Source organism: Pezoporus flaviventris, unplaced genomic scaffold (genome assembly GCF_033815535.1).
Source record: "Pezoporus flaviventris isolate CSIRO_AGI_PZ_B2104156 unplaced genomic scaffold, CSIRO_AGI_Pfla_v1 ptg000045l, whole genome shotgun sequence".
Lineage (NCBI taxonomy): Eukaryota > Metazoa > Chordata > Aves > Psittaciformes > Psittacidae > Pezoporus > Pezoporus flaviventris.
This window is the reverse complement of record NW_026892593.1, coordinates 8,868,637-8,892,621: the sequence shown is the minus strand read 5'-3', so window position 1 is coordinate 8,892,621 and position 23,985 is coordinate 8,868,637. Positions and strand designations below refer to the sequence as shown.

The 23,985-nt window shown below is 40.1% G+C and overlaps 1 protein-coding gene across 2 annotated transcripts; it reads left to right on the top strand.

Moving 5' to 3' along the window:
- Positions 1 to 2,586: 2,586 nt before the first annotated feature.
- On the top strand, positions 2,587 to 23,300 carry SLC26A5 (solute carrier family 26 member 5). 2 transcript variants are annotated; one of them, XM_061467355.1, is made up of 19 exons: positions 2,701 to 2,835; positions 3,416 to 3,556; positions 4,572 to 4,711; positions 7,627 to 7,737; positions 8,260 to 8,441; positions 10,093 to 10,257; positions 12,107 to 12,259; positions 13,576 to 13,658; positions 13,752 to 13,899; positions 15,056 to 15,169; positions 15,478 to 15,555; positions 16,312 to 16,407; positions 17,177 to 17,283; positions 18,418 to 18,487; positions 19,942 to 20,034; positions 20,927 to 21,049; positions 21,929 to 22,141; positions 22,411 to 22,465; positions 23,002 to 23,300. In XM_061467355.1, the coding sequence occupies exons 3-19, from the start codon at positions 4,696 to 4,698 to the stop codon at positions 23,133 to 23,135; spliced, it is 1,941 nt and encodes a 646-aa protein (XP_061323339.1). In that variant the 5' UTR covers positions 2,701 to 2,835; positions 3,416 to 3,556; positions 4,572 to 4,695; the 3' UTR covers positions 23,136 to 23,300. The 2 variants fall into 2 exon arrangements, with proteins under 2 accessions (XP_061323338.1, XP_061323339.1); XM_061467354.1 differs by lacking the exon at positions 3,416 to 3,556 and having other exon boundaries at positions 2,587 to 2,835.
- The last annotated feature ends 685 nt before the right edge of the window (positions 23,301 to 23,985 follow it).

The window sequence follows — 23,985 nt, the reverse complement described above, 5'->3', positions numbered from 1 at the left end:
GGTAGCCAAGAACTGAACTCAGCACTCCATCTGTGGCTTATCAGTGCTGAGGAGAGGGGAAGAATCACCTCCCCAACCTGCTGGCTATGCTCTGTGTAATGCAGCCAAGGATGCTGCTGGCCTTGTTTGCCAGAAGGACACATTGCTGGTTTATGTTCAGGTTTTTTGCCAACCAGGACTCACAGATCTTTTTCTGCACAGCCACTTTCCATATGATTGAATTCCCGGCATTTACTGTTGCATGGGGCTATTTCTTCTCCGTGCAGGAGTTTGTGCTTCCTTGTGTTGAACTTCATGAGGCTCCTGTCTGCTTATATCTCCAGCCTGTCAAGGTACTTCTGAATGACAACATAACCATCTGGTGCATCAACAAAAGCCTTACAAAGCTTTGAAAAATACAAAATAAAGAATATCATTGATGTTTCCTTTTCCATCAAGCCCATCGTCTTATCATAAAAGGCTATCAAGTCAATGAGGCATCAGTTCATCAAGTCAGTGGATTTTTTCCTTCATAAATCCATGCTGACTACTCTCAATCACCTTTTTGTCCTTAACATGTTTGAAAATAATTTCCAGGGTTCTTCAGCACCATATCCCATGGGATTCTTCTAAGCAGGTCCTTGAGCAGGCCAGTCTGTTCTCCTGAAGTCTGGGGTTGTAACACTGCTGTGTATCTTGTTTCTCTTAGGATCCTGAACTCTACCATCTCTTAGTCGCTGCAGCCAAGACTTCTCCCAGACTTTGTATTTCCTACCAGTTCTTCCTTGTTTATAAGTATCAGGTCCAGCAGAGCATGTCTCCTTGTCAGATCTCCATCACCTATGGCAGGAAGCTCTTGTCACTGCACCTCAGAAGGCTCCTGGATTGCTTGTGCCCTGCTGTGTTGCTCCTCCAGGAGATACTGGGGTGGTTAAAGTTTCAGTTTCAGTGGGGAGAGGTTAGTACATTAGGATTTGTGGGTACCTCACTGTCTGTGACAAAGCAAAATGTGAGGTAGGAAGTGGTATTTGTCAGTAGGTAGACACTGACATGGAACAAAAGTGGTCAAACATAAGTCTTCATGTCAATGGCATTGCTATAAAGCCAGAGGGCTGCTCAGATGGGAATCAGAATCTGCAGGTAGGGTGAAAAATTGTAATGCTGAGAGTTACAATTTGCTAAACAATAACACAAGAAAACAGTTCACAAAATACCATTTGGGCTTCTCAGTGAATTGAAACTACAGAAAGATGAAAAAGAAGCTTCAGATGTGTTTCAGGAGTACAAAAGAACAAGCTCTGATAGTACTCTTAGTATGATACTGTGCTTACAAATTGTAGAGACTTTATTTCACATGATAAAGCTGAAGTAAATCTTGAATTTTGTGTAAATAAAAACTGTAATTTTGATAAAAATATCCTTTGGTCACTGACTGTATCAGGAAAATGTTGCTTACAAAAGAGTGAGAACTGAACAGCTATGTCTGTCCTAGGAGACAGAGGACATGAGCCCTGAGTGGAAGATTCCAGCGCCGCTTTTAAGTAGCAATATTGGTATTTGCTGTTGAGCAGACTGTGTTTGCTGAATCAGAACATTGAACCAATCATGCTTAGCTTTGTCTGAGTGTTTTGGTAGCAGTTTGCATGCTGACCCTTTTATAGGAAAGTATTTATGTACAGCTAAAAACTAAACACCTCATGGTTATTAGCTCCTTTGGCTGAAGGCAAACACATGCTTAAGTAACTTGCTGGACTTGAGCCCAAGGGCCTTGTTCACAATTATGGCTCTGTTACCCGTTGCACTCACGTTCTGTCATCAGATGTAGTGCTAGCCAGCAGCTCTGCTTAGCAATGTAGCAGTCCTGTCATTTTGCTCATTATTTTGAGTTATGTTTCTTGCTCCATATTTCTAGAGGCAGCCAACATGGGGCAAAGGAATTAACAGAGTATCTCCTAAACATGTTAAGATGTTTATGGCACTGAATCAAACAGACTAATAGATGCTTACAAACCTTCTGGCTAGTTTTAAAATGGTGTACATCTGCTGACTCCCGTTTTAGTGGGTGCAGGAGTGGGAATTAACAGCAAGTGGCATATCCATTGAAAGAGTAACTTTTTGAAAGTAGTGAATTGTGCATTCTTGGAAACAGAAGCCTCTGAAACAGAGGAGAAAGCAGGTGGGTGGTTGCAGGAAGCACCTGGCTATCTGAAAGAAAGAAGTGGCTTTCTCAGTGTTAAAACTGGAGTTCTGCCTTTTGGAGGTGGACGTGACAGTTTGGGAGTAAGCAGGAAGTAACTCAGCAATAAAGTAATCTCCCTTTGACACTGACATTTTCTTTGCAAAGTGAGTAAGGGAATATCCAGAAAAGCATGAATGTAACCTTCCCATTTTGCTTTTGCAGCTGTTTACAGAGTAATTAATACAAAACCTTTCTTTACCTCAGAGAAGCATAAATGAATGGCTTCCATATAGTAAGGTTTGTGAATTTGGTTTATTTACTTACCCCTGTTACAGCCTGTTTAATTAGTGCTTTTAAATTGCATTCACAGTTCTTGTCTCTAGCTTGTCAAAATACATTCTTTGAAAGGAAATGCCAAATCTGAGGTTAAAAAAGTAACCAAACTTATTTTGTCTGCAACCGTATTTTTCAGTGGCAATAGTGGAACTGTTCTTCATTGCCTTCTGTTCTGAGAGATCAACTATGGAACATGCTGAAGTAGATGAAGTATGTCTTGAGCAAGCCCAGAAGTATTGTGTGGTGAGACCAATATATAACCAAGAGCTCTTGGAAGGACAGCTGCACAGACGAGAAAGAACACCTCAGACTTTCAGGCAGAAGATTGCACGTTCTTGTCGGTAGGGGTTTTGTCTTAACTTTATTTTATTGGTTAGAAATATTCTAATTCTTAATTGATTAATGCACAACTTATAGTCTCTTCAAAGAAATAATAGCAATAGTTCTACTTTGATTATTCAGCAAGACTGCGATGAAGTTGTATGTGTGTTTTTATACATTAATATATAACTATATTACAAAATGTTGGATAAATTAATTGAATTGTCTTCATCAAAGTGGAAAGGAAAATATGCAGCATAGGAATGTGAATTATTAGTCAAATCATGTGACATGAATTCATAAGGCCGAGAAAAATATCTGTCCTTTTTAAATGGAAATACTTAGAGCCAGATTTGTGCTTCACACGTTCCTTTCGTGGAAGATGAATGGAAATATATGACACCTGTGTAGAAATCTAAATTATTAGTCTAATAAGGACCTAATAGAGGTATTCTGCTTTGGGATCAAAGTATCCTCTGATTAGACAGGAAATTTCTGTAACTACGCAACTCTTGTTCTGCAGTACCAGATGATAGTGAAGAGAAACTTATTCTAGTCAAGTTCTCATTAGCATTCCATTTATCCATGCTTCATTTTCAGACTTGATTCAATTTCTTGCCAGAACCTTGTTCTGCAAGACAACAAATGATTTCTGCCTGGCTGCTTGTCTGTAAAATATTCCTGTTTCCATGATCCAACATTTGGAGATTTGTTTTGGTTAACAGAATGACCATTCTAATGGTAATGGCACCTAATTCCATCTCAAATAACTTATATGTCGTGAATGAAAAAATGTGTGGATCAAAATCCTCCTGAGCTATGACTTCTTGTGATTCAGTCTGCATGAACGTGGAGAAGTCTGGATGACTAATTTCTCTCTCACTTGTAGCAATAAGCTTCTTCACTGTGCAGTGTAGTCCCATGAGAATTCAGAAATGTTAACAAATCTCTGCAGTTCTCTTGTAGTTCCCCTACACAGAAAAACATTTATACGATCATAGTGTTACATTTTTACTTAAGGTTGAACTTTCTTACTGCAGCACAATCAAAGTATGGTGCATGGCAATACTGGATAGAGATATTTATTTCCTGGCTCTGTTCATTTGTCATGAGTCAGAGTTTTAAAAGCTTAATAACTTTGCTAAGAGACACAAGGATCAGTGTTGCTGGCTCTAGTGCCTTTCCTTTCAGGGTAAAGAAAGGTTATGTTCTCAAATAGCCTAAAAGTTAGGCTATCAGTAGCAGTGATAGTAACAAACATTAGTAAAATAATAGTTTGGCTTATTTTTTTGAGCATAATATATAAAATGTTATAATCAAAGAAGTATGAAGCGTGCAAATAATAAGTAAAAATGGGGAAAAAAATTGTAAAGTACTTCGAGTGAAAACCGCTGTCAGAAAGCGAGTTATCCTCAGGGGATTTGTACTAGCAGTGTTCTTAGCAAAAACTGTTGTGTGACTGCTGAATTGTGTATGGACTTGGACAGTTTCACTTCCTAATGACCTTCAGCCTATCAAGACTGTGATTCTCTTCTCCAGTTCCATAAGGATTGTGAACAGCAACCAACATGTGATAAAGGGCTAAATTAACTGGAGTCTTAGTTGTTTGTGCTTGAGCTTTGTCCAGAAATTGTCATCAGGGGTCTGAGCCTGCCTTTAATGGAGCTTTTTTCCTGCATAGGAAAGAAAGACAATTTTTTCAACCCATTTGTCCCTTGCTAGTGTCTAACTTTTTCTTTCTGCTTTGTATTTTCAGTTGTTCTTCTAAGAAGGCCAAGTCTCATCTTTACAGTTTCTTACCTATTTTAAAATGGCTTCCCCATTACCGAGTAAGGGAATACTTATTAGGAGACATTATCTCAGGTATAAGCACTGGGGTTATGCAGCTTCCTCAAGGTGAGTGTCTCTCTGGATTTATTTATCCCTTCTTTGCTTTTTCTGAGTGTGCTTTTACAGTAGTGCTTGGCTTCCTGCTCGTGAGTATAGGATGTGTATTTCAGGTGTGTGTGTGGAGATCAGTGCAGCATTCTGCACACCAGCCCATAGTGATGATTCCCTTAGAATGTCAATGATGTGCTGCAAACTGTGAAAGAAGCTTACCTGTCTGATCAATACCTACAGGTCTGGATGACAGAACAAATTTTCACAGTTTAAGTGCATGTTTGAACCTTTGTTGAATGCACCCAATTATTTTCTGATCTCACCATCCTGAAACTTGTAGGAAATCTCCTGCAGAGGGTCGCAGAATCTGATAGACACAGACATAATGTTTCAGCAGAGCAACTGTTGCAAAGTAACCAAACTAAATTTAGCCAGAGAACAATGTGCAAAATCAGAGACTGATCCCTCTTTTTCTCTTAAGGCTAGAAGTCACCAATTTAAGCTGGAACCATAATAGTGGGTAATGATTTACATGGTGGAAATAAATCAAAAGTATCTTATATAACAGGACTGCAAATCTGTAGAATTTCTGGTAAATTACTTGGGAGTTTGACCTGAAGTGGAGCCTGGCCCTGAAGCAGGAGTAGGCTCTATGGAAGAGAAAGCCAGTGTTCACTGTTTTGTCTAGGTCTTGCTGACAATCTTTTGTTCAGCCTGACACCTTACTATCAGCAGTTAAAGAACTGCTATGGGATTAGAAAGTGACAGCATTTTTACAGCAGTATCATTATGGGGTACCATCACTGCTCTGGGAACAGCAGCTTCATGACAGCTGCCACAGTCCCAGTGGATTTCCCCAGAAAATCTTGGAGTAGAGGGAATTCTTGAACTTGTGCTGAGTCCCATCTAGAGGAGCCTTCACATTAAGGGCAATGTAGTTAGGTATACATAAGTTTTCTTGCATTTTGGCTTATTTCATATTTCCACCTTACTTGTTCCACTTTAGGCTGAGGCAGGTCTGAAGAGTTAATCTGTAAATCCAAGAAGCCTAGATTTTAATAGGCTATGAAAGCTATGGAATGTCCTGACTTAGTCTATGCAGTTTATTTCTGCAGCTTCCTGGTTTGTGCATAAGCAATGTGGTTAACTGTCAGGTAAAAGAGTCATATACTATACACAAACATTATTGGCTGTATACGGAAACACAGTTTATGTGATGACCAGATAAGGATGCTAAAATTTAAGTGGTTAGCACTGAGCTTTATACTTAATTTTGTGACTTTGTTTTAAACTAAACATTATTCTTTCCTTTAGTGACAGCAGACATGCCCTTAAACTGCTCCTAATCTTTTCCTTTCTAAAAAGACAAAAGTTGAACTTTCATTTTTTGCAACAGATGTTAATTATAGCAAGCCGAAGTTCAAAGAAGCCTGGGAATCCTTCCAGACAGAACGACAATGACCAGGGTGTTTAAACCATGAACTCCTGTCATGTCAATATCTCTTCATTTCCTTGGCACTGACAGCAGAAGGAATAAAAGGGTATTCAGATCAGGAACTTCACATGGTTCACACTCTCCTGGTTTTGAAACCACTGGTTTTCAGTGCTGGTCACTTGTAGTGTTATATTCATCACCATGTTGAAGGCCTGACTGTTATAGTACAGGGTGTTCTGATACTCTTGGCATGAGAGGTAGCCCCTGGGGCAGAGAATATAGCTGGGATGAGTTTCAGAAATACTTAATGAAAGCTCATTGCTGCAAAAGAATAATATCAGCAATCCACTTCTAATAGGAATGTGAATTCTTGGTTAGATTTCAGGCATTGCTTAGGGCATGAGCAAAGCTGTATGAGGTATTACACTGTGCAAGACTGCTTGGATGACACAGAAGATCCCATCCTGGTTTTGTTCCCTCATTGTAACCTTTGACTTTCAATTTAAAAATAAATTGATAGGGAGGGGTGGTTTTGAGTATAACTGGTTCTCCATGGTGGGTGTACCATTGCTTCCTTTTGTAATTTGCACTGGATTATTAAGGTTTTCTGTCCTAACTTGGACGAGTCTTCCCAAGTGTGGTAAGAACACACAGCTTCCTCAGGTGTCGTGAGTCTTTATCTGTGAAGATGTATCAGTGAACCAAAGCAGAATACAGCATTTCCTTCTCAAGGCCCATTTGTTCACTTCTGGTGTCTAATTCTCATTAACACAAGCCATGTAGAACTTTTGATTTTGCTGGAACTGCTCAGGATGTTTGTGCACACAGTTTGCTTGTGAGCCTGTCACATGATAAGCACCTGCCTGGTAACATAGAGGGGGAGTACTGTGGGAGCTGTCCCTTCCCTGAGTCCCTTAGAGCTGTTCCCCTACAGTTCCATCACTGTGATTTCAAGTTCCCTTACTAATAGGACTGTTACGGATCGCAATTCCACTGTGTGGAACTGGACAGGGCTTAATAACAAAAAGGACTTCATTTCTTGTGAAGATTACCAGACTGTATAAGCTAGGTTACCATGCAGATCATGTCTGATGAGAAAAGGAGAAAAATCAAATGTGTCCCACTGGCTACGGGGTTTTGGGTGTGTTTAATGACAGTCTTTGACAGATGAAACCAAAAGCAACAGGAAGTGTTTGCTGGCTATTAAGACAAAAAACAGTGAATACACAGATGCACAGATGTACAGACAAACACACATGCACACACCTGCAGTGCCTGTAGTTAGAGACTTCTGCCTTCCTGACTCAAACCATGAGGTTTTAGGAACTGCCCTACAGTATTACAAATATTAAAGAGTATTACCTGCAAGATCTTTTGTTTTTTAAACCTCTGATATGTCACTAGATTTCCTATTAGGTGAGTTCATAAATCCTTTTGCTTCATATGGTTTCTTTCTGTTGTTTGCCTGACATACATATTTGTGTCTCTTTTCTAGGTTTAGCCTATGCTATGCTGGCAGCTGTTCCTCCAGTATTTGGCCTATATTCTTCATTTTATCCTGTCTTTCTGTATACCATTTTTGGAACCTCCAAGCACATATCCATAGGTATATCTGTATGGATAACTGGAAGTCCATGTGGGTGTGTTTAATAAAGTTGTAAAAAATGGAGAAATAGTGTCGTTATTTTCCATAAATTCCATCTGAAGTGAATAGAAGAAATGCAAATGTGTCAAACATTAGCAGTAGTTTTTATTGTTAATTTATCCATCCTACTTAGGAAGGTATACAAGACCATCTTTTATTGGATTAGATTTAGAAATGTGTGCTGTGAACACCAGAACTATGATTTCATTGCTGTCTGTGTGGCCAGAATGAATCTTTAATTTCCATAATAGAAACTGAGATAGAAAAAATAACGGTGTTTACTTAGTGTAGAAGTGTATGTTCACCATCTAACTAACTTTAATGGTGCTGAGCACTGGAGCAGATTTGGGGACTAAGAAATGCAGTATATAGGTAGAAAACTATTATAGTTTAATTCCGTATATCTCTTAATAAGAACCACCCCTAAGAAAAAGAAAAAAGCCAGGATTTTAACCAGTTATTTTTCTCTCCTTCTTATTTCAGGCACCTTTGCTGTGATTAGTATGATGGTTGGAGGTGTTGCTCTGAGAGAAGTGCCTGATGAAGTGATTTCTATAGGCTATAATTCTACTAATGTTACAGATACCCCTGAATATTACAATGATAGGGACGCCAAGAGGGTACAGGTAGCTGTGACTCTCGCCCTTCTTACAGGAATCATCCAGGTATGTGCTTGCAGTTTCCTGTAAGGGCAAGTTTGGGTGCTGCTGCTAGACTTGGTTGCAAGGGATGCTGGATCATGTCAGATCCCCTGTCAATACACTCATGCTTCAGCACTGCACTGTGTAGAATACAAGCTGTTTGATTGGCAGCCACAGAACAGAAGTGGCAAGGGATACATTGAAGTCAAGTCTTTGACGTCTTGGCTTGACTAGAAAAAATGAGACCTCCTCCAATTTATTGTTTTGTATCCCGTTCATAGAATCATAGAATAGTTAGGGTTGGAAGGGACCTTAAGATCATCAGGTTCCAACCCCCCTGCCATGGGCAGGGACACCTCACACTAAACCATGCCACGCAAGGCTCTGTCCAGCCTGGCCTTGAACACTGCCAAGGATGGAGCATTCACAACTACCCTGGACAGCCCATTCCAGTGCCTCACCACCCTTACAGTAAATAATTTCTTCCTTATATCCAATCTAAACTTCCCCTGTTTAAGTTTTAACCCGTTACCACTTGTCCTATCACTACAGTCCCTAATGAAAAGTCCCTCTCCAGCATCCCTATAGCCCCCCTTCAGATACTGGAAGGCTGCTATGAGGTCTCCACGCAGCCTTCTCTTCTCCAGCCCCAACTTTCTCAGCCTGTCTTCATACGGGAGGTGCTCCAGTCCCCTGATCATCCTTGTGGCCCTCCTCTGGACTTGTTCCAACAGCTCCATGTCCTTTTTATGTTGAGGACACCAGAACTGCACACAATACTCCAGGTGAGGTCTCACGAGAGCAGAGTAGAGGGTCAGGATCACCTCCTTTGACCTGCTGGTCACGCTCCTTTTGATGCAGCCCAGGATACGGTTGGCTTTCTGGGCTGCGAGTTCACACTGAAGTCGGCTCATGTTAAGTTTATCACTGACCAACACCCCCAAGTCCTTCTGCGCAGGGCTGCTCTGAATCTCTTCTCTGCCCAACCTGTAGCTGTGCCTGGGATTGCTCTGATCCAGGTGTAGGACCTTGCACTTGTCATGGTTAAACTTCATAAGTTTGGCATCAACCCACCTCACAAGCGTGTCAAGGTCCCTCTGGATGGCATTCCTTCCCTCCAGCGTATCAACCGAACCACACAGCTTGGTATCATCAGCAAACTTGCTGAGGGCGCACTCAATCCCACTGTCCATGTCAGTGACAAAGATGTTGAACAAAACCGGTCCCAACACAGGTCCCTGACGGACACCACTCGTTACTGATGTCCAGCTGGACATTGAGCCATTGACCACAACTCTTTTTGTGCGGCCATCCAGCCAGTTCTTTATCCACTGAATGGTCCATCCATCAAATTGATGTCTCTCCAATTTAGAGACAAGGGTGTCATGTGGGACAGTGTCGAACGCTTTGCAAAAGTCCAAATTTGACCTGATGTTCTCTAATCTGTCCATAAATGCAAACACAATATTTATTCATATCCCACACTGCACCTGCCAGTGGCATGGAAGATTTGATGTATTGATGGCTGTTCGCTGAACTGTGGTTTTAGAAAGGCCAGGTTCAGATTTGCCTGACCTGGCTTGGGCACCAAGGGAAGAAGTGTCCTGTATGCTGCGTAGTGCTGTTGTTCAGGCTACAGTGGGAATCAAATGGTTAATATTTCTCTTCTCATTAGTTGTGTTTAGGTCTCCTTCGATTTGGATTTGTAGCCATCTATTTAACGGAGCCTCTAGTACGAGGATTTACTACTGCTGCTGCAGTTCATGTCTTCACTTCCCAATTAAAGTATTTATTTGGCATTAAGACTAACCGATACAGTGGACTCCTCTCAGTTGTATATGTGAGTGACTACATTTACTAAACATGCAAATTCTGCATTGTCTGGATCTAATATTTAAGCCTTTTCCTATTTTTATTATTTACTGTTATTATTGTTGTTGTTATTAGTGGTATTATTAGTATGATGGCATCAAGTAGAATAATGCTTCGGTGCTCAAAACTCTGTATGAGGTCTTTAAGTGCATAGCAATATAAGAGCATCTTGAACTGCTGCTTGGGTGCAACTCGATAGATCAGCATGGTCTAAGAGGGGCAGATTTTAGGATTCTGCTAAATGTAGTTTTGTAATATGAACAGACAATATTCATTGAAGCAAGTCTCTGGTACAGCATGGGAAAATGTGATACTAAATGCTTCACTACAGACCAGACATGTTTTGCAAAGCTAGGAAATGTTACTGTCAGAACCTTGCCCAGTCTCTAGTTCTTTAATTTCAACACAATTCCTGATGGGTATATTCTTCATTTCCTGTTTGTAAGCTGTTTTGTAGCATAGTTGGACACAATGCGCTGTGTCACCATAAATGTACCTGTTCTTTATAGTGGGAAAAACTGTTTTGAAATAAGGACAGTCATTGTAAAACATTGCTACTTATTGAAGACCCTAAGCATTAAAACTGATGGAGGGATTCACTATTTGACATAGCTCATAGCCTGATCTTCCACTCTGTCCAGCCCATAGTGATGCTGGAAGACAGAAGGAAAACCATGCAGTGTAAAGCTATGATTTCTTTAGTATGACTTAAGTAAAACCAAAAATGCCAGTCTAGAAAGCCCCAAAATTGTTACCACAAAATCAATGCCTTGATTTTGCAGACAGGAATTCCTGAGTGGAAGAACAGAGAAAATCTCAGGTATCTGTGAAAACCCAAGCTGTTGAGCGGATTGATGGCTCAGCAATAATGAAAGCTTCAGGATTTCAACCACATGGAGGCTATAGAAAATACTTAGTGGGAATCTCTCTTATATATTTGTGCAGATATAACAAATATTTTGAAAACAAGGCCACACTAATCATTAATTCCTTAATTAATTCCCCAAAAAAACAGATATACTAACTGCCAAACAAATAGGAGGGAGGGTATACATTTGAGATGTACTATCAGGACATACTGAATGTATGATATCCTGATAATTGCTCCACCTTTCCTTCTGTCTAAAGAAAGGTATCTACATCTTCTTTCAAAGACCTCTCCAGAGGTCATTTGCTTTTTATTTATTTTAAATGCAGTGGAAGAAGGAGAAGTAATTGGTAGAGGAAACATCTACCCTCTAGCAAGTTCTGTGTTCCAGCAAGATTTTTTTCCTAACACCCTTTTAATAGTGTTTTCAACTAAACCATATTTGGCATAATGGCTAGGTCAGCAGTGGTGCAAAATCACTCTTATTTAATCATACTGGTATGGTAACCTAAATGGTTTTATCAGCAGTGTTACCATTTTAGAATGCTTTATGTGGCTTTAAGTAGATGTGACTTGCTAAAGAATGCTAGAAGGTATTAGAAGAAGCTTGCATTTATTGCTTTCAAGTAGCTGCCAGGATGAAGTATGTGTGAAAATGTTGAGAGCAAGAGATGTGGTTTAGTTTAGACTTCTATGATAGTCTTTTCTCCAAATTTTTTGCCCCGTTTGAGGAAGACAGATACTGTAAATGATGACAAGTGCATGTCCCTCACTGCAATATTCTGAACTTCTGGGTTTTGAGGGAACAGTGGGGATTTTGGTGAGGCACTGATTCATGTAGTAATAAATGCAGAATATAACAACAGTGTATAACTTGTTCTTCTGTGACAAATCTCCATGAAGATTATATTATCTTAGGAATAATTATGATACTTCTATTTTGTTGCAGAGCATAGCTGCTGTGCTTTCAAATATAACAACGACCAACATAGCTGCATTGGTTATTGGATTAACATGCATTGTTCTACTGTTTATTGGCAAGGAAATCAATCTCCGGTTTAAAAAGCAGCTCCCAATTCCTATTCCTATGGAGATCATTGTGGTAAGGGCACTGTGAAATTCTATAGCTAAATCTTATAACAAAGCTGTAAAAACTATTTCATTTTCTATCAAGTCTGTTGAGCTTTAGAGTAACTTCTGTTGAACATTATTAATTTGAGGCTTGATCCAGTTGAAGGTTTGGATACTCATAAGATCATGGACTGATGTATCCAAGTTTTAGGCGTAAAGTCCCAAAGAGGAACTGAAAACTCAGACAAACACCCACCATCCCTGACCACAACGGATAGGTAGAGATTTGTTGTAAAACCGACTCTGTCCTGAAGTTTGGGCACCTGAATGATTCTCTGAGGGACATGCCTTTGAATGGCATTTATCACTTGGAATCCAAGAGCTCAGAACGCCCTCCTGGAGGAAGGTGCTTACAGACGCCTGTTTCAGAGGTTCTGCAGAGCTTCCTGGCTTTTTAAAATGCAGTGGTAGAAAGAAAAGCTAGAACCAACTGGACTTGCTACTTAACCTTCCTTCTCTGTTTCTGAGACTGGTAGCTGACTGCAGCATTGGTTCTGTTTTGAATGACTACTCCAAAATGCGTGGATAAAGCAGACTGTCTTAATACACACAAAGCTCACATCCCAGATAACTTTCCACCTTTAAAAGTGGTTAGATTTAAAAATGAGTTCTTTGATAACTAGAGCTCTCAAAACACCCTGCACAAAGTCAGAGCCAAGAAAGGGAATAACTGAAGATAAAGGTACAATCTAGATAGAGGGAACAAAGAAAAGGGGTACTGTTGAGAGATGATGCAGGTGGTGTAGCAGGGTATTGTTTGATAAGGCACTAGCAAAGCAATCACTGGTGATAGAAGGAACAAAGAAAAGGGATACTGTTGAGAGATGATGCAGGTGGTGTGGCAGGGTATTGTTTGATAAGGCACTAGCAAAGCAATCACTGGTGCTGCACTGGTTCTGTTCACAGATAGTGTGCTGGTTATGCACATGAAAATATGGCAGTGCAGTGTCCTTGGCTAGTCCTTGCATTCGCTTTCCAATACACTATTCTGCCTGAGCTTGGCTCAGGCAAAGGGAATTTGAGTGATTCAGATCATACCATAGCATGTTCCATTCAGCTGTTTCCAAGAAGACTTCATAAAACCAGTGAGGGTTGAACATGATGGAGGGAAACTCATCATACTTTCTCCTTTTTATCTATTTCTTTACCCCCTAAATCTTAGAAAACTGATAGAAAAATAAATGTAATTCCTTGTGTGTATTATTCATAATCAGCTAGCTGTTATTAGTTCTTCAGGTTGCTTTTTCTCTTTCTAGCTGAGGTTTACAAATGTGTTTGGATTTTTAGGTAATCATTGGCACAGGAGTTTCAGCTGGAATGAATCTGAATGAGTCATACAAAGTGGATGTTGTTGGGAATATTCCTCAAGGGTAGGAATGATACATACTTACTGAAACTGTACCTTTTCTGTATGGCATGTAGCTTTTCTTACAGTAATTTGTAAATATTATTTCATCTCCAAGGTTACGTCCACCAGCAGTTCCTGAGATTCAGCTCATCCCAGCAATATTTGTGGATGCAATAGCAATAGCAATAGTTGGATTTTCAATGGCTGTATCGATGGCCAAAATCTTTGCCCTTAAACATGGCTACACCATTAATGGGAATCAGGTAAATTATTGGGATTGTTTCATTGGAAATTCTCAGAAGCACCTTTATTATGTTGTTAAAATAGAATGGGATATTGGACAAAGTGTGTGAGGTGTCCCTGCCCATGGCAGGGGGCTTGGAACTAAATGATCTTAAGGTCCCTTCCAATCCTAACTGTTCTATGATTCTCTGATTCTGTGAAAAGTAAGGTTTTCTTTCATAGTGGAATCAGGTCAGATTTTTGATGGCCTACACATTTAAATGCCAGGAATTATTTTAAGTTCTTCTGGCTGTGTTTTAATAACCAGTTTCACTTTTAGCTTCATTTTGGGAAACTTGCTTCTGTTAGACTTGGACATATGCATGGTTGTTCATTGTAGATCTTTTCCTCAGTTCCGCACACTATTTCAGCTGGATCTTAAACCACAGAACTCCTTGTCACAGAATGCAGTGCATGCTGAGTGTTTAAGCAAACCAAAAAAGGACTGTACAAATGCAAAGAGAAAAACCCATTGAGAATTACTGATAACCTGTAACTCAGATCACCTCAGTTACAAATAGCAGGATGCAGAGTAATCTGGGGAGGCCTCATTGCAAGCAAATACTTCCTTACAAATCAGAAACACAGTACTGAGGTAGATGAAGCTCTGATCTCGCTCACAATAACAGTTTTTGTGAGGGATCTTCTTGATGAAGCAGTGGACACACATTGGTTTTGTCATGTACAGCAATGGATTATCATCCATGGAAACACAGCCAATGCTGCTCTTGGTTCTGATAGTACTAACCAGATAGTTTAGGGTGGGAAGCAAAGAACAGTGTTGGTATGAGAAACCATTTTCCATGTATATTCAGGGTTGAAATTTATCCCAAAGTTGAAGAAATCCTTAAAACAAGCAATGCTGTCACTCATTTTAGTTTTCAGTCTGACTCATTACCATAACATTAAAGGGTGGCACTTCCTCAGACACTTTATTTAACAGATGTTTTAACATGTATCAGCTGGTGATTGTGTGAGAACCACAAGTATAAGCAACAATAAGGTTGCTTATTCTCTGCAATAAAATTGCTCAAAAGCACTGTAAATAACATGTTGTTACTAGTATGTATGGGTAGCTCCAGCTTTATACAGTTACTGGGTGTAACTGATTTTGTTTTACTTTATTGTTTAACACAGGAACTTATTGCCTTGGGAATATGTAACTCTGTGGGATCATTTTTCCAAAGCTTTTCAGTCACTTGCTCGATGTCTCGGAGTCTTGTTCAGGAAAGCACTGGTGGGAAAACACAGGTATGTAAACCCAAATTTTGAGCCAAACCCAGTTTGCTTTTTGGAGCTCCAAAGCTAACATCTGAAGCTTCACTAGACTGACAGATTTCTCTGCCTGGGCCAGAAGGAATAAATGGAGTTTCCCATGTTTCAAATTTGGGCCAGGAGAGAAAGCCACACAACAGCCAGAATGGATCCCTCCCAACTGAGTGGGAGGGATCAAAAGTCATTTGAACAACCAGCCTTGTGGAAAGCATGAGAGGGGTAAGCTAATCAGTAATACTGCCCTTTGAGGGCACTTGAAGTAATTTCTGTCTTCTTTTGTTCAGATTGCAGGCACTCTCTCCTCCATTATGGTTCTGCTGGTAATTGTGGCTATTGGATACCTCTTTGAACCGCTTCCGCAGGTAAGGCAGTTTTGCCTATTAGGCATTGCATTGTCAGTGAACAGAGGCCAGTGAATATTGCCTAAAACAGAGGTTGTGGGATTATCAGTAAGCAACACAGTCAGGCCTTGTCCAGAAACCTTTAAATTTTGTATGCATTTTTGCTGTAATTAGACTAGAAATTAATGATATTTTGGAGGATCCAGCATGCTTTTTGTTGATGTTTTTAATATTGGATATTCTGGGCTCTGTCCTTAGAACATAAAAATGATACCTTCAAACAGTTCCCCTTCAGAATCATTTAGGTTGGAAAAGACCTTTAGGACCATCAAGTGCAACCATAAAACAAGCACTGCCAAGTCCACCAGTAAACCTCGTCCCTAAGTGCCACGTCTACACATCTGATTCAAATACTTCCAGGGATGGCTTGACCACTTCCCGTGGCAGCCTGTACCAGTGCTTGACAGCCCTTGTAAGTGAAGTTGTTTTCCCTCATATCCAGTCTAAACCTCTTCTGGTGCAACTGGAGACCATTTCCTCTCATTCTGTCACTCGTTGCTTGGGAGAAGAGACTGACCCCCACCTCACTACAACCTCCTTTCAGGCAGTTGTAGAGAGGGATAAGGTCCACCCTGAGCCTCCTTTTCTCCAGGCTAAACAGCCCCAGTTCCTTCTGTCCCATAGCACGGAAATACAGCTATCTGTGATGCTCTTAAGTTCTTACTTGGCATTGGGTTTATTTTGCTTCTGAAAATTACATTTGTGCAATATTCTTAGACAGTGCTAGCTGCAATTGTCATGGTGAACCTGAAAGGAATGTTTAAACAGTTTGGAGATGTCGCACACTTCTGGAGAACCAGTAGGATTGAGCTGGTGAGTAATACGCAGCTCAGTGCATATATTTTACTGTATTAAATTTGTTGCTCCTCTTCTTCCTCACCCCCAAACAAGTTAGAAACTTATCAAGGAGTTACAAATTGGTGTTGCATTGCAGATGAGCATAAGACATGGAGCTGTAAGTACCCTAGGAATGTGATCTGTTGCAAACAAGAATGTTTTTGTGGTTTTTCAGCAACCTTTAACTCAGGTCAGAGTAGTTTGGTTGCAGTAAAAGCAAAGCATTTGCAGTGTTGCTATAGGAACTGCACTGAAGGCTGTGGGAATGTCTGGGAATAATTTGAAAAATAGAGCAACAAAGAAAACTGGTTGAAAGTATTTGCCATCCACCAAAAACCTGGCTGGAGTGGGCCAGAACTAAGAGTGTATCAGGGAACATTTCAGTGGCATTTTTCTCTTGGATTAACTGGCTGAAGGAAGTTAAGTGAGAGCTACTTGCAGGCCTTGAATATGTGTTTTTTAATCCTAAGGTATTTGGAGTCTGATGGTAACACAGGATTCCTTGGAGAACAGGACTTAAAGCATTAATTAATTTGTGATGGTTTGTCAGATGTTATGTTAGTGTGCCTTGAGCTTTTACCCCTTCTGAAAGGTTAAGGTAATTACAGTCTGCTATCGTGATGGATTACATTATAGTGTGTACCTGAACAGAATTGATACATAGGTTTTGAGGTTGAGTTATGCTGTTGTTTTTGCTGTTAACAGAAAAGGACACATAATAATTCAGACCTTTTCTTTGTTTCAGGCCATCTGGGTGGTAGCTTTTCTGGCTTCTCTTTTCCTGGGACTAGACTATGGTTTGCTTACTGCAGTAGCGTTTGCGATGATAACAGTTATTTACAGAACACAAAGGTCGGATTTCTTCTTTATCAAAATTAGTGTTTGCTGATCTCCTGTGTGGTTTTGTTTGTTTAAGGGGTGCAAATCAACAGAAGACCATTCCACCCCCTTCTACTGTATACAGTATAGAATCTGCCTCATGATATAGGTCATGCTCTTGTGGCCCTGATCCAGGGTTCACGTTTTATTTTTCAGAGAACAACATTTCTAGAGGACGTGAACTTGCAATTCCAATAATAAACATAAGAATTTGATTTCTTTTATTTATTAATCAGCTTGTTTACTTGTTTTTAATGCCTAGAGTTTAGAACTTTGAATCTGCTTGATGCCAGTTTCAGTAAATGATTACATTTCTGTGCACTAATTGTCAAGGTCAAGCAGAAGTTGTGTCAGGTTATCATTACATGAATGTTTAGGTATTTTATAAGAAAGTTCTAATTCATCAAAAAATTGTGCCTGCCCTTTAGTTTTTCACATCATTTCTCCTCTTTCCCATTCCAAGTGACGGAAGTTTTCTATGAAGCTTTCTAGGTCTACAGTGAAATGATTTCTTGCATTTGTGGATAGGACTATCATGTGAGGCTTCTTTTTTTTTTGTATAAAAGTCCTGGTTTCAGTCTGCGTTGGAATGAAACCAAATTATAAGATTTCCTCTGCATAAATAAGAGTATTTTTCTGCCATCACTATACATTTTTGTTCTTGCAAACAGAACAATAATGTACTTTGCTGTCACATTGCTTGTAAGTTGGGAATATTCATCTGCTCAGGAATTGTCCTTGGGAGCAGAGTGGCTCTTTGACATTGCAGTATGTTTCCTACCAGCATGAGTTTCCATTTTTGCAAGGTAGTCAATGTAGTTACGCTAGTTATTGCCCAACAGAGCTTGCCCTGAACCTTCACATGCTTTGCCCCATGCTTTTCAGAACATGACAACACTATAGTGCCAAGTTTAGAAATTGGCTTTGCACTGGCAGAAGCAAACTTGTCTGGTCACCAAATGGTCCCTTTATTGTATTCCTGCCATAAACTGCCTACTGTGTTTAACCATGTTTAGATAAGCCTGTACCAGACAGGCACTGTATCAAGCACTCACTTTTCCACTTTGTAAGCGTATTACTGAAACACTTGCTTCCATTTCTTTCTAGCCCTCAATACAGAATCCTTGGTCAGATTCCTGACACTGACATCTACTGTAATGTGGAAGAATATGAAGAGGTAGGAGTGCATTCTTCTGCATTGAAGAGTCTTATGTACTAGAGCAAAGATGACTGTGGCACTTTGCTGCTTAGCCCTACCATACTGCACATACATTGCTGCCTGCCTAGCATTCACCTGTGTTGAAGGAAAAGAAAATAAACTTTATTTTAGTAGTAAAAGGTATTTTGTTCAAAATGCTAGGCTTTGGTACTGCATGTATGTTTGACCAGTAACCTTTATACTACTTCCATTGTACTAGCTTGTACAAAATGGTCAGGTTTGTAGGAATACCGCTGCTAAACCTTGTATGTACATACAAGGTCACCTTCTTTACTTGTGTGCCAGTATTGCATGAAATCCATGGAACCCAGGATCCAAACTGATAAGTTCTTCAGAATTCCACCAACTGTTTGAAGCAGCATCTCCCTGCCTCCACCCATCCCCTGCTCATTAAATGTAGATGATTAATGGCACAATTGCTTGCCACACACTTAGCTTCTTATAAATGCCATTTTGTTCAAGTAAAAGTTGGTGAAAGCAGTACATTTTGTCAATATAATGGATATAAACTTATTCACAAACAAACTACAATTTTCTGCACTCTGCTGTGTTCTCAAAGGTGCTGCTGTTAAGGCTACAGCTCCCTTTACTGAGGAGCCTAGTAAAGTCTAGGCTTTTAAAAACCTAGACTGTAAAAACCTAGACTGTAAAAGTCTATAAAAAACTATGTGAAAAGATGATTCTGTAATCTGAAAATATTCTCACTAGCAGTTTTGCTTTGAATAAGATACAAAGCAGAAGTATATGTGGGCATATTTGTAGCTGTATGCAAAGAGGAGACTCCATTTTTGTTTTCTCCTGTATAAAGACAAATTGGCAGCATATGGCAGGCTAGATCTCTGCTGCTGGCCTGGTCATTTGCATGTAACATGCCAAGAGTGCAGCCTGTTTAAGGATGACTTCATTTAAAGCAGAGGAAAGAAGTGATATTGAGACCTATCTATCTGAAGGCCTGTTTAAAACCAAAGATTTGAAAGGGTCTGGTTTTGGTAACTGAGGAGATGAGAAAGAGGGAAAGAGAGCAATAGGTCATTATGTCTGTAGAAAGGGAGGCTGAAAGGAAGTATTCATAGATCTGTATGATTTCCTCATAGTAATCCACCTGCAGATAGCAACATCAGAGAACTGCAAATATTAAATTCCTTTTTATGACTGTACATTTTGTTGTTATAAAGAAGGAGAAACGTTGCATGGCATTGACTGTGTGCAGTATTACCCCAGGAAGGGGAGAGGCTCTGATCTGATCAGCTTTGCTCACAGCAGAGTCAACCTTCTTTATTTGACACATGCCAATAGCCATTCAGAGTTGGCTGTTGTGTTGCTGCATTTTCATGTGTCTTGTGTCCACACAGGTGCTTTTCTTCTAGTGCAGACAATACTTAACTATGCACATCCAATATTCTTTTCCTTAGGTAAAAGAATATCCTGGAATAAAAATATTTCAAGCCAATGCATCACTTTATTTTGCCAATAGTGAGTCATATACAAGTGCACTGAAGAAAAAGGTGAGTAAAACAAATTCTTTAATGTCCATGTCTCGAAAATTCAAACTGGTTTCTGGAACATCTTTCAGCCTGTGGCCCCTGGTGATCAGTAAGATATGAGAAGGTGACCCTCCAGCCAACTGCACATCATCTTAGAGAGCAACAATTTGGTGGGAAGAAATAAACTGTAAAGTGTAACTTAATACTGACTGCTTGTGAATGAAGAGTGCGGTGGTTGCAGAGCACAAACTGGTCAAACACGTCTTTTTTTCCAGAGGAAAATAGTATTTGCTGAACTGAAAACAAAATGTCTGGGAGTAAAAGCTTCCTTCTTGGGTGAAAAACTTAATTGGAATGTGAGACTGTGGAATATTGTGGGCATTTAATGCCTCTCATGAGGAACAAATGACCTGCATACAGAGTATGCCTTGCTTGCTGTCTAACTGGTGTTTGACTGGGTGGGAATGGCAATAACAGCACTAGCTGAGGGCAGAACTGCCTGGCCCAGCAGCAACTGCACCTATACTAACTTCTGAACAATTTTTCTGTAGCTCCCACGGTGAGTCACATAAACCAGATGGGTGGTACTTACCTTCACAAAGCAAGAGTGATTGATGGCCAGATGCACGTCTCTCCCCTTTTCTCTCTCCACTCAAATCAGCCTTCCATTGAAACATGGTACTTTTTGATTTAAAGAAAAGAATGTGATGCATCTCTTCTTCATCTTGTTAACACAGCACTTGCCAAGATTATTCCTTCTTACTTGATACCCTTCTCACCCCCACCAAGAGAGGCTGAACAATGTAGGCTTGTGTTTCGAATTCATGACAGTGATTAATTCAGGGCTAACTGATGCTGCAGTGTTATCCTAACAAGCTGAATCTCCTCTGATCGTGCTTTCTTTTCATGACAGACTGGAGTGGACCCTTGTGCAATATTAGCAGCAAGGAAAAAAGCCCGGAAGAGGCATGCCAGGGAAATCAAGGCAGCAAATAAACTCAAAAAGAAAGCTGTACTGAAATTGGTCAAGTCTTCGGTAAATATTTACCTCTGCTTTATCAGCTACTATGCTGCTTTGTGGTGTTACTGTTCTTGTATAAACAAGGTGCAGAGTGCTGCTGAGGTCGGAAGGCTTCAGGAGCAAGCACTTTGCAGTGTGGACAAGCTGCTGAGGGAACAGCATGAGGATCAGGGGTTCATGGCTGGACCAGGTGATTGTGTTGAACCTTGATTATAGGCAGGTAGAATATAGCGGAGCCTTTCCATAAAGTCAGACTGTCTCATCAGTGGTGCCAGCAGAAACTGGCATGACCCTGCCTCCATCCCTCCCCATACACTTGGAATAATCATGCAGAAATAGGATATAATGAAATCAATTAAAATTAGCACCCCCTGTAATAAAGAAAGTGCCATTAGCACTGCTGATCCTGGCGTGGTTAAGTGAGGCAGGTACATTGAGAAGGGTTGTTTGAAACATGCTTGTACTGTTATGCATGTTTTAATTCACCCCGATGGTGGGAGCTTTATACCATTTTTTTTACTAAAAGCCTAACTTAAGAGCCCAGTTGCTGTTGCTTCTTTTGAATATATAGGCCTTGACAGGATCAGCAGGGATAAGGCATGGAAATGGAGTAAGAACATATGAGCAAGTGTCAATGTTTGAAAGAAACAGGTAATTCCCTCCTAAGATAACAGCTTTAAGCTATTTAAGTGATTGTATAAAGGCTGGGCATAAGAGAATGAACCTTGATAAATGTGAGGTACGGAAGTATGCCTGCATGTACAGCCAGTGCCTGTCGTGGTTAGGAGCTATACACCATTTAAAGGCGGAAGCAACAAACAAGTATGGGGAGGAAGAGGATCTACACTGAACAAGCATTTGCTGTCATTAAACATTATTTATCTTCTCTCTCAGACTAACGATGTGGAAGCAAATGTAAAACATGAGATAGCAAATGATGAGTTACCTGTAAATGGAAAATTTGCATCTGCAGATGCTAGTGTACAAGACACATCTCCTGATGAACATGAACATTTTGTGGAGCCCAAAGCACACATCCACTCTTTAATTCTGGATTTCACCCCGGTGAACTTTGTGGATTCAGTTGGAGCAAAAACACTAAAATCAGTAAGTACGGCTTTTTTTTCCCAGAAAAACCCAGAGAAAACTTGTGAGATACCTAATAGGGAACCTGTCAGCAGGAGACATAAATGCCAGCTCAAATACAGTCCAGTATCTCACCTAATCATGGATTTATTTCTGTAGCTCTGTAAGTTCTAGCTGAATTCTGGGGAAGGTAAACTGTGCAGCTTTCACAGTAATAGGCTTACATCTCCCAGAACGCCAGTGTGTACAATGATATACCTGTGTTTAACTTCAGTTTAACTCTGTTGCAGATTATAAAAGAATACAAAGAAGTTGGTGTCTGTGTCTGTATTGCCAGCTGCAGTGGTGAGTTGGGGTTTTGTGAGCTTTATGGGGGACAGTGTATTTCCTTTCTTTCCCTCTGGTCCCAAATTTTCTGCTGCCAGGTGCCTCAGTAATATCAGCACATCACATAAGCAAAGGATTTGAGAAAAAGCAAGCCCATATACATTAGAGCCTTCACTTTAGTGAAAGTAGAGCACAATTCTATCAGGACTAGATCCTGCTTCCATTTATTCCAGCTGGCAAATTGTAAACGCCACACCAAACTTTGTATCTTGGAATTGTTGTACGAATGTAATGAGGAAGAAAGCCTGCAATGTTCCAAGTTTCTGATAGTTGGAATTGTATCACCTTCGGCCAAGAACAGGCCTCTCTGTATGTCTGGATAAGTGAATTACCTGTTTGGAGTAGAAGTAGCGTGTGATCCACCTGGCTATTTTAAATGTTTTAAGTAATAACAAGTCAGAGAACAAGGTGTTGTCTTCTTCCCAAGATACCATTGTCTTCCATCTTTGTACTTTATTTTACGCACTGATGCCAAGTTTGGTTTCTGGTTTTAGGCCCTGTTATGAATGAGCTGACAAGACTGAATTTTTTTGATGACACTGTAACGAGAGAGTTGCTGTTTCACAGTATTCACGATGCTGTCCTGGCTTGCCAAGTGAAAGACAGGTCTGCTTTGCAAGTTGACTGACCTGCAGAATGGCATCGAGCAGGATGGAAGCCAGATTTATGCTGATGGAGACTCTGAATATTTAATTTGCACAAAACGTTTAAAGAGAGCCTGAGGCTGTTTGTATCTACGGGTATAGAGTGGTGCATATTTTCTATAGGAAGAGTGGATAAGGAAGTGGAAGCCTTCATGCTCTTGATTTTATTCCTTCAATCAGGGTATAGCCTTCCAACAGCATACAAGCACCAAATTATGCAAGACAAGAAAATTCAGTGTGTTCTGCTAGAATCAGGATCTGACAGATAACGGTGACATTCCGATTCCTGTTGAGAAAATGGGCACTTTAACTCACAACAAGGTGGCATCTTGCAGGAAGTAACTGTTCTGCAACTACAATGCACTGTCCCAGTGTCTTTAAAGAACTTTCTTAGCTGACGTTTAAAGCCTGATGTCAACATCTGCATACAACAGTCATACAAAGTCATACAAATTACAACAGTCTGCCAGGCAGATTAATGAATTCACACTGGTGGCATTTAGCTGCTGCTCTTTTTAAACCTGGATGGTACAGTTGGTTTGGGTTTTTTAGATACCTAATCTGTCTCACCTAAACTCTTCACTGCCTGAATGTTTTCACTCTGAGTTTCAAATAGAAATGTCATTGAATTATTACATTATCAATACAGTACTTTCACTGCCAAAACCCAGTTATGTTTTGTAGGAAAGACTGCACTTGATTTTCAGCTAAAGTTAGTTTAGCTTCAAAGTTTGAAGGCAAAACTGGTTGAAGGCAGGAGTGAAGCTTATTAAAATTACATTGAGAACTGATGCCCGATGTGCAGTCTCTTAAGCTGGAATAAGAATGCAGACA

Excerpts from the sequence above, each read along its gene's own strand:
- SLC26A5 (XM_061467354.1), top strand. The coding sequence starts at position 2,681 with ATGGAACATGCTGAAGTAGATGAAGTATGTCTTGAGCAAGCCCAGAAG. Across the intron at positions 8,442-10,092 it reads TTCTTACAGGAATCATCCAG|TTGTGTTTAGGTCTCCTTCG; the intron begins GTATGTGCTTGC and ends TCTTCTCATTAG. Across the intron at positions 18,488-19,941 it reads ATGTGGAAGAATATGAAGAG|GTAAAAGAATATCCTGGAAT; the intron begins GTAGGAGTGCAT and ends TCTTTTCCTTAG.